The 10572-nt window shown below is 48.9% G+C and overlaps 1 protein-coding gene across 4 annotated transcripts; it reads left to right on the top strand.

Annotated features, from left to right (window-relative positions):
- Positions 1-406: 406 nt before the first annotated feature.
- Sectm1b (secreted and transmembrane 1B) lies at positions 407-10569 on the top strand. Of its 4 annotated transcripts, none has more exons than XM_006533853.4 (5): positions 407-450; positions 689-796; positions 7625-7788; positions 8019-8327; positions 8882-10566. In XM_006533853.4, the coding sequence occupies exons 3-5, from the start codon at positions 7695-7697 to the stop codon at positions 9115-9117; spliced, it is 639 nt and encodes a 212-aa protein (XP_006533916.1). In that variant the 5' UTR covers positions 407-450; positions 689-796; positions 7625-7694; the 3' UTR covers positions 9118-10566. The 4 variants fall into 4 exon arrangements, with proteins under 4 accessions (XP_006533916.1, NP_081183.3, XP_006533918.1 ...); NM_026907.3 differs by having other exon boundaries at positions 423-475; positions 8882-10569; XM_006533854.1 differs by lacking the exon at positions 407-450 and adding an exon at positions 452-475 and having other exon boundaries at positions 606-796.
- Positions 10570-10572: the final 3 nt, after the last annotated feature.

Raw genomic sequence — 10572 nt, 5'->3', positions numbered from 1 at the left:
GGAGCCCATGCACTGTGTCCAGTGTGGGCACTAGGCTCCTGCCTTTCCCTGTGTGGTTGCCCAGAGTCTTCTTGCCTGTGATGTCCCATGCAGGGAGACAAGTCCCCCTAAATGAGCAGTCCCTGAGCCCTGAATCAAACACTGACCGCAGCCATGACTAGCCTAGGAAAAGCCTAGACTTTCTTCCCGTGCTCCTAAGGCAAGTAGCTAAAAGCCGCTTTCAATTAAAATGTTTTAATGAAGGAGTCACTCAGAAACTCATCACTGTTGTGTGGACTCAGGGTAGTTCCTGCAAATGACACTCTTTCCCGAAGTTTGTTTTCTTCCTGGATTAATGCAGTCCCTTGGGTATGAGAACGGGTGGTACTTGGACCGCCTCCTCCCTGACACGCCCTCAGGTCAGGATGAGCTCAGCAAGGGCTACACCAGAGTTCATTGCCAGAGAAGCAGGTAAGAAGCTGGAGCACACATGCAGGTGAGAACTGGAGGGGAGGTGGCACCCAGAGTGTTGGGGCTCTAAAGCATGTGGGGTGAGACCCTCAGGCAGGGTGTCCCTGGCTGCAGCCTCTCTGGGACCCTCTGTTTATTGGATGCCTGTGTCTCAGTGATTTGTCCAGAGTAAAGGTGAGGCTGAGGAGTGTCCAGGCACCCTGGACATCAGGAGCAGAGTGGATCTGTGTCTCTCCAGGTGCCTCCCACCAAGCTCCAGGAGGAGCAGGTGCAGCAGCTGGGTTCTTCGGTGTGAACTGAATGGGAAGAAGAGAACAGAGCATTCTTTCTTGTCATCTGATCATGAGTACGTAAGCCAGGGGGAGGGATTTGGTGCACACAGGTGAGCTGCAGTTGACACGGGTGAATTTCTGAGGCTGGTCACTCAGAGAATCAAGACTCTATGTTATGCTCAGTCAGTGACCTGTGTGGGTCCTGTTGTTTGGGTCTCATCTTAACATAAGTAGAAGCCAACGTCTGGCTGTGGGGTTGAAGGTTCTTCTTGTGACTTTCTTCTGCAAAATCCTTGAGGCTCCATGCATGCAACTCCCAGCTGAGCTGAAGGCCATTGTGTTGCATGGGATGGGGTCAGATCTGCTTCTATCTCCTTTGGGGCTCAGCACTCATAACTGGTGGACATAGGTCATGGCATCATTTCCATCAGGAGATCCAGCAAAGGCATTGGGAAGGGAGTGTCAGAAAGGTGACATACCATGTTGGCTGTGCCAGCTGAGTCCTGAAACAGAGATCTCCCCTAAGGAATCAAATAAAAATACAGGGAAGGGACTTAACCCACACAGTCCTTGGGCAAGAATGGCAACAAAGTCTGTCAACCCATCTTTAAGGTACTAACATGAGCTTTGGGCTTAAATAGAGGAGTGGGAAGGGTCTACATCGTTAAGAAGTCCTGGTCACAGCGTAGTCTGGTTGATCACTATCTCAGTTCTGATAGGGTGCTGCCAATAAGTCCTGGTTGAGGGATAATGGGGTTCCGAAAAGGTGGCTCCTCCTGCTGGGGTGACTGTGTTAAGGGATCTGTGAGAATGTTATTCTGACACCCTGGATCACTGCAAACTAAGAACAATGACTAGAGACTTTTCATGCATTTCGGGGGGATCTGGAACATGACACTACGAAAGCCAACAGATGCTTCAGAGACTCCCGTTCTTTGTCTCCTCAGCCATGAGGAGTTCATGGGCGTTAGACAAAGGCTCCTTGAGTAACTGCCATACTTATATGCAGAGCTGATCATGAGCTGGAGCCAAAAGAACACAGATGCAAGCAAGGTGGACACAGATTCAGCCTACTTCTGGTCATTCTGTTGACTTAAGTAAAGAGGTCCTGTTATAGCTGGGAAAAACCCAGAAGTTCCCAGGGCCTGAGAGACAAGGTGGCTGGGATCTGGGTCCACAGACAAAATAGAGGCCTGAAAGAGAAATAATGCCATCTTCTCCCTCTTGAGGATCTCACCCTCACAAGGGTGGCACATAACCCAAGTCCGCTGGAAGAAGGCTGAGAACTCTCGTGTTAGGACATGATATGGAGCAGCTAGGACTCTGGAGAAAAGCCAGAGCCACACTAGCTGTGGAGAATCAAACTTCAAGTTTGTCTCCTTCAGCTCCGTAGATCCGAAGGATCAAACCCAGCAGTTAGACTTGGCAGCAGGGCTTTCAGCAGCTTGGCAGACAGCCCTATCTTCTTTGTTATTTTCTGCTGTCTGTTCCTCCAGAGTGCTAGGATTAAAGCCAGGTGCAACTACACCCGGAAAAAGACATTAAAAATGTGTGTGAGAGAGAGAGTGTGTGTGGGCGTGGATGTGTGTGGGCGTGCACGTGTGCTTGTATGTGTACACAAATATGGAGGTCAGAGGTCAACTTTATGGAGTCTGTCTTCTCTTTAGGCCTTTACAATGTTTCTGGGGATGGACCCCTGGCATTCATCATTTTGAGGCAACTACCTTTATTTACCTCACCAGACCTTAAAAGACATTTTAAATATAGACTGATTCAAGGACAGGGGTTAATAGAAAGAAAGAATTTCAGGAAAAGAGTAAGACATACCCAGGAGTCTTGTGCCATCCCCTTAGGGTGAGAGGCCAAGGGGGAGAAGCTGGTGTTGTTCCCCTCAAAGGAAATCACACTTTGTTGTATTTAAAATAGGCATGTATAGGATTTTGGTGTGTTTTGAAGGTATTGCCTTCAAAGGCTTATTAAGAAATTTAAGGGATTGGGAATTTAGCTCAGTGGTGGGCCCTGGGTTCGGTCCTCAGCTCCAGAGAAAAAGAAGAGGAAGGAAATTTAAATGCTGGGACTAAAGCACTACCTCACAGGTTAAGGGCGTTATGGATACAGGTTCAGTTCCCAGTACACACATGGCTGCTCACAGCTGTCCATGACTCCAGTTCCAAGGAATTGTCTCTTCTCCTCTCCTCTCCTCTCCTCTCCTCTCCTCTCCTCTCCTCTCCTCTCCTCTTCTCCTTTCTTTTCTGACCTCTGAGGCCACCAGGCATGTGTGTGGTGCACATACATGCAGGCAAAACACTCATATACCAAAAAATAAATAAACAAGCCTTTAAAAAAAAAAAAAAAAGAACACTGTAGCTGTCTTCAGAAACACCACAAGAGGTCTTAAGATCTCATTACCAGGGCTGGTGAGATGGCTCAGTGGGTAAGAGCACCCGACTGCTCTTCCGAAGGTTCAGAGTTCAAATCCCAGCAACCACATGGTGGCTCACAACCATCCTTAACAAGATCTGACTCCCTCTTCTGGATTGGTCTGAAGACAGCTACAGTGTACTTACATATAATAAATAAATGAATCTTTTAAAAAAAAAAAAAAAGATCTCATTACCGATGGTTGTGAGCCACCATGTGGTTACTGGGATTTGAACTCGGGACCTTTGGAAGAACAGTCAGTGTTCTTACCCACTGAGCCATCTCTCCAGCCCTAGTTCTTTCTTTCTTTTTTTTTTTAAACTAAGTGATACTGAGTGTAATCCTAGCACTGGAGAGGCGGAGGCAGGAGGATATCTGTGAGTTCAACAGCGGGGTCTACAGAGTGAGTTCCAGGATAGCCAGGGCTACACAGAGAACCCTTATCTTGTAAAACAAAGAAAGTTAAATGATATTGAAATGATGTTTCTGAGGGACACTAGACAGGTAAACCCTGCATCACAGGTTCAAGAAGGTAAGGTACCATTATTGTAAACGGAGGGCAATGGTCTTGTGGGTTTGAGCCCTAGAAAGTATCAGGCAGTCACACCAAGGACATTCTTAGCTCAGGCCTTGAGCATTTTCATTGCTAGTTTAAGTTTTTGGCTTGGTTTGGTTTTTGATTTTTTGAGATCCAGTAGAGAGGGATTTGTTTTTGTTTGTGTTTGTTTGCTTGTTTTTTGTCTTTGGAGGTAGGGTCTCCCTGTGTAGCCTTGGCTGGCTTAGCCCTTGTTATGCAAACCAAACTGGCTTTGAACTCACAGAGGTCTACCAGCTTGTGTCCCAACTATTGGGATTAAAACTGTGTGCCACTGCCACAGCCAATTAATTATTTTAAAACATTTTTTACTTGGAAATATTTCATATAAAGGAATATTGTCTCTGTATAAGTAATCTTTCAAAAAAAAAACCAAACGTTAACTGTGCTGGAATTCTCGATCCTCCTTTTCTTTCCCAAGTCCTCATTGTTTCCCTGTTTTTTCTCAGAAAGGGAAGTACACAGTGCTGGAGGTGGACATAGCCACAGGCCAGACTTGAGGCCATTGGCCGGGTCTGCTGTGAGTGCCGGCTCTCAAAATCCAGAGAGCCCGGTCACTGACATCTGTATGCCATGACCCAGGGTGCCACTCTCTGGGCTGAGCTGGAGCTAGACTCTCAGAAGGTCAGGGCTGACAAGGGACAAATGGCAGAATATGCACACTGGAGGGTGAACTCAAACACAGGCCTCTTAGAGCCCAGAGGATCCATCTGACCTGGTGGAAAGAGAGTATCTACCTGTGATTCTCAGACAGAAGGTCCAAAACACCCAAAGAAGAAAAGCATAGACTATAATGTTGTCTGGGGTTCTGGTGAAGACAAAACTCCTCTGTATGAAGGGGCCCAGGGCTCAGAGAGGGAAAGACTGATGGATTGATGTTTCTTCTACCCCCTTGACTGGGCTGCTCCCAAATCCATTTCTAACTGGGTTGCTAAGAGAGGCGAAGTTAGGCTACCGGAGAGAAAGAGGGGCTAGCCATCCAATTTCAGAAACAGCTTTAAGAACTGGGAAGTGTCCCAAGGGACAGCTCAATGCTTGCCATTTTCTCTGGTAGCCAATCTCAGTCCACCGGGCACTTGTGTCCACAGGGCAAACCAAAGGTCACCTTAAAGTCAGGGCAACCTGCCCAGCTTTAATGAGGCCAGGAACAAGAAGCTGGGACCCATACCTTCAGTCCTTCTGGGAAGGAATCTTGGTCTACTGTGGGGTTTCACCATACTGTGGTTTTCACTTAGTCACTTGACTGTGGTGCCTGACCGACCAGAGAACCATAGTGACCATAACAAAGCCATAGCACCACTCCAAGCAGAGGTACCTGAGAGTAAGAGAGATGAGCATTGAACCATCTGGGGCTCTCACTGTGATGACCTCATGGAGAGCATGAGATGAGCCGTGGATGATTGGGGTCTGAAGTCGGAGGACGGTCTTGGCTTTGGGCGATCAAGAATCCTGGAACCTGGGCAGCACTCTTGATAAACAATTCCAGCTTCCTATGGAGGCCACCATGAAAGTGTCAGTTCCAGCTTTTCAGGAGGATTTGGGGTGCCTTGGAATGAGAATGTTTTGTGGCATCTGGAGGGGACTGCACAGATGTGTTTCCTGAAGTGAGGAAACAACGGGAAGATAGGTTCAAATAGTGAGGTGAAACGGCCGTGGGGTAATTAGGATGTGGGGTATAAAGTATGGTAGAATCTTTCAGGGGCTTCCTAAGAGCCAACAGGGAGACTCTTTTAGGGAATGGAAGTCCTCTCACACTCAATGGTAGCTGAGAGATTCCTGTCTCCCCCAGAGTGCTGAGTCCCCAAGGCTAAAGAACACCAGCCTCCCAGGACTGCTGGACCTTGCTCCCACTTCGAGGCCCAGCCCAGACTGTCTTTCACTTTCCATGGGTGTCCCGGTCTTAACTTCAGCAGTGGAACAGTAGGCATTATGTAAACACTCTTTCAGCTGAAGCTGCTAATTTTCCATGTCACCTGAGTCCAGATGAGGACCAAGACCGACCTTTGACTGGCCTAGCTCCAGCATGGGAGTATAGACTAGGCTCCCACGGGGCAATGACCACACTTTCCTGAGGAGCTACTGGCTAATGTCCCAGAGAGCAGAGCCGTGCTCCATGTTCAAGTCTGTGAGGCTTCAGCGAGGCGGACAGGGTCCCTTCCTACATCTCAGTGGGTCCAGACACACTTGTCTGAGTGCCTACTGTGTGCATAGCATGCATCAGGCCTGTGGGAAACACAGAGCTGATGACATCGTCATGGTTGCTCACTTCTACTGTCTTACCCTCCTCCAACATAATATTTAGGTGCATGTATATGCACACATGTATGTGCACATGCATGAGCACAAATGTGTTTGTGTTTAGGGTGGTGGAAGGTGGGAGGAGCTGGAAAACAGGTTATTACATATTTATAGAAGAGGCAGTAAACTATAGGTGAAGTTGGGTTATGCTGTCTCTGGCAGATGACGTCCCTAACAGGAAGTGTCAGTGTTTGGCAGAGCCTTCACTTTTATTGCCAGCCAACATCCCAGGACCCCTTGAGCAGGGTCTACATATACCACAGAGGCTGCACTAGTAAGAAGGATGTGTAGGAGGGTGTCGATCCTCTGCTGGGAACTATACATCAAGCCTGTGAGGAATGGTGCGAGATGCAGCTTGCATGTCCAGGGACCTGGAGTTGCCTCTTCCATAAGACAGAGTCAGCTGGGTTGACTCTGAGGCATAGGAGAAAATGTCTACCTGCTGAAAACAGCTCACAGCCTGTCTTATGGCAAACAGAAGAAACATAACAACTTGTTCTTTTAAAATGTATAGTATAAAAGTAATAGGCAATCGGGCAAGTAGACAGAGCTTGGGTTTAAGCAAGAAGGCAACGGGCAGGCTGCTTGGCTGGAAGGTAGGGGTGGGTTTGACAGTGTCTCACCTCTGCTGGCATGAATTACCATGGAAGCTAATCTTGGTTGTCCACTTGACCACACCTGGAGTCAACTAAAACACAGCTGCTGGGCACTTCTGTGTGGGGTTTTCTTGACCTCAGATTATCTGAAGCAAGAAGAATCACCCTAAATGTGAGTGGCACCTTCTGGTGCCCAGATAACAGGAAAGGGAAGAAGGAAGTTTTGGGTTTTTGCCTGCTTGCCCTCACACTCACTGGAAAGGTCATCTAGCCTGCTGCTGCCGTCCCTCACCAACATTAGAACCTACTTCCTCAGGATTTCAACATAGACTGAAGACAAGTAGCAATCCTCCAGGCCGTCAGCACCAGACTGGGACTGTTGAGCCTAGTGGACTGAACAGCTCCCAGATGCGTGGCCTCTCTGATACAAGACAGCCATTGTGGCACTACACAGGCCACATCCTATAAGCTGTGGTGCTCAGTGTGAGGGTGGCTGAACAGGACAGGCAGGGTGGGTGTGAGAACAGCAGAGAGAGCCACCAGAGAGAGCAAGGCAGCTCTGACAGGCAGGCAATGTGCATTGGAACAGGAGCTGCTTGCTATACAGTAGAGAGACGGTTCACAGGTCACAAGCCAATGTGACAAAACTGAAACATGACCCTGTTTCCGTACAAAGTACAACTCGGGCGGTTTGCCTGGTTTGCTTGGTTTGCTGTAAGCTCAGAGAAAGAAGTGTACAGCCAGCCAGTCAGTGTGCCTGTCTCCTGGCTGCCTTGGCTCATTGTTTCACCTCAGCCAGACCCACACTCCTTACCAAATGTGAGGGCAGGTGGAGGGGCTTCACTAGTGGCTGAGGGCTCTGCACAAGTTCAGGAATCTGGGAATGGGTGGGCAGGAGGATATTGGGCTGCATAGCTCCTCTCAGTCTGGTGCTATTTTCGTGCAGCTGCTTTGGGAACTTCTGACCCCTTTTTTCACCTTCCTCTATATAGTGTCCAACAACAACAACAAAAGACAGTGACCAGAACAATTGTCTCCTGAGGCCCATCCTAGGAATGAGCCATGCTGGCCTACTCTGTAACATCCTCTGGCCTGTTTCCCAGAATGCTCTGGGCCCTCCTTCTACTGGCAGCCTCCCTGAATGCCTATAACCATGGTAAGTCGGAGTTTTACTAGCCTCATGGTAGGCAGGTCCGACCAAGTCCGGGCCCAGGTGGTGATCTTGACTTCACAGACCCAATATGGTGGAAGCTGCTGAAGGAGGTTGAGTTGAACCAACTCTGAGAGTAGCTGATGATGGAGCAGTAACGGTGTCTGGGCTCAATGTCGGAGCATTAGCAGGGGTGTCAAAGAACATGCAGCCTAAAGAGTGTGCTCTCTTCACAGTCTGGGACAAACCTTGTTGCACTGAGCATGAAGTATCTGTAAACAGAGGCAGCCGCGTGGTGATGGCCTGTAATATCTCCAACAATCTCAGAGACGTCACCATTGAGTTGGTTACCAGTAAAAAGACTAGCATCATCTTCAATCAAACGCCTCCAGGAAACTACTCTAAGGATTCATGGCAGCTTCATATTCAAGGAGGCCAGGCCCAGCTGGTGATCACAGATGCTCAGGGCAAACACTCAGGGGAGTACTGGTGGAAGCTGCGTGGATTCCAGGCAGAGTTCAAAAACTTCAACCTGATTGTTAATGGTGAGTTGTGTGCTAGGAAGTGAGTGGGTAAGCATGGGAAGAGAGGAGCCCCTCACAACTGAGTTCTGGCTCCATCTGCTTCCACACACAAACAAGGACCCTACGTGTCTAAACCTACTGCCCCCCCCTCCCTTCCCTGTATAGTTCCTCTGGGCTCCACTCCCTCTGGTCTCTCACACCAGTTCAATCCAACACAGCCCTATGAGCCAATAGGAGATGAGGTAACATCAGAATTCCTTCCAATATAATTTGGAGGTACATCACAGCTGCTATCCCCAAACCTGATCATTTGTCTCTGGTAGAACCCCAAGACCAGGAAGAAGCTAAGGGCTGGAAGCTATTCATGATCTCCAATTCCCTTCACAGTGTTCCCTCTCAGGCCACATAGCTGGAGCCCCACCCATAGCTCCCCAACCTCCTGCACAGCCCTTTCCCACTTCTACAGGAATCGTGGCAGCAGCATTGAAGGGTGGGAGAGGCACAAAGGTAGAATGATACCAGAGGGGATTCATTATGCAAAGCAATTCTCGGTCACATCTCTGCTCCACATCTAGCCGCAGACAGACAGAAGACAGAGGACTTGCCAGTCACTAAGGTCCCTGATAAGCCCCCAACTGCAGTGCGGACAGAAGTTATCATCATCATCGCCATTGCTACCACCATCATCATCACAGGAATCGGTGTATTCGTTTGGTACAAGCAATTCCCTGTAGCTCCACAGATACAAATGTCAGTACCTTGTCTGATTCATGGGTCTCCTGGTATCCCCTACCTGACACTGCCCCCCTAAAGTCTCCCAATTCCTGCCTCAAAAGATACTCAAGGGACCTTAGTAGCTCCAAACATCAGGCTACAGAGAACCTCACCTGGCTATGGCTGACAATCCAAGCCCTGATTGACAAGATCACAGGAACTCTCTGTCTCCCAAGCCCTCATTTTGACCTTGGGACAGGTAGACGTCAGAATGGGGTCTGTACTCCTCAGGTTCCTCCCAAGACTCCAGGACAATTTGCACTGAGGACGGCACTGTGGTTTTTAACTGAGGATACCCTGGAAGTTGTCTGAACCCCTCCTGTACTCAAAACGTAGACTCTGTTGGGGCTTGGGGGACATCAAAGTATTTCAGAGTATCCCAAGTGTGCGTGGTGTACCTGCTTATTTGTGTAAGCTCTTTGTGCTGCAGCATCTGTGCCTCACACAGGCCCAAGCCAGGGTCTCAGGCAGCTTTTCCCTCTCCTCTCCCCTTCCTTCCACATGCCTTTCCTTTCTTCCTCCCTCTCTGACTCCCTCTTTCTCCGGATGAGGAGGCTCACAGCCTTATGGGCGATTGGAACCTCAGGGGTAGCCCCCTGAAGAATGACCTCCCATTCTTGGAGGTCCCAGAACAAGGCCAACACCATGGACTTGGAGTCCCTGTAACCCTACAAGCATCCATGGACCTATCACCACCCACTGGCAACAGCAAGGAAGAACCTTGTTTGTATTTGCTAGGCACAGTAGCCCATGTCTCACGTCTGGGGAGAAGCACGGAATCCCATCATGTCCTGCGCAGAGACAGGGACAGGCCTGATGATCCGGGCCTCTCTGGCTCTCAATAACACACTTTCCCCTGTGATCGATACCTGCTTACTCAGATCCTCGATTTTTCCCAAAATCAGCACGGCCCTCGACCCTCAGGGTTTATCCACCCTGCCTTTTAAAGGAGGCCTGAGGTCCTTCCCTGCTAAACTCACTTCACTTCCCTATGGTCTCCGGTGCCAGCAGGGGCTTGTGGGAGATTCAGTACCAGCTTTGCTCCTGGCACATAGATCGTGTCTTCTGACTCACAGCAATAGTTAGTTTCCCAGGTCTTGCTGTCAGGGTCCACGGTCTTATGTGAGAAATAGAGGTCCAAAATGATGCATCACCACATTCCTACCACTAGGTGGTGGTGTGGGCCTGTCTGCGGGGAAACCTCAGGGACAAGGAGCTCACTGAGGGGCCGAGGCCTGCTAGTGGGCACCGCTTTTGTGGGAGGATAGCTGGACCTTCAAATTCCCCATGAACCTCTTTGTAGACCCTCTCCCTGACTCTCTACTTACCTCCGCCCTCACCTGCTGTTCCTCTCGGGCTAGTTTATCTTCTTTACTCTAATACCAACTTGAACAATTTAGTCTTAAATACACTGTAATTCATTCTTCAGTAAAATACTTCATGATGCAAATCTTAAATAAATATAGTAAGTCAATGATTCTATAAAGCCATA

The sequence above is a fragment of the Mus musculus genome, chromosome 11, assembly GCF_000001635.26.
Source record: "Mus musculus strain C57BL/6J chromosome 11, GRCm38.p6 C57BL/6J".
Classification (NCBI taxonomy): domain Eukaryota; kingdom Metazoa; phylum Chordata; class Mammalia; order Rodentia; family Muridae; genus Mus; species Mus musculus.
This window is presented reverse-complemented; position numbering and strand designations above follow the sequence as displayed.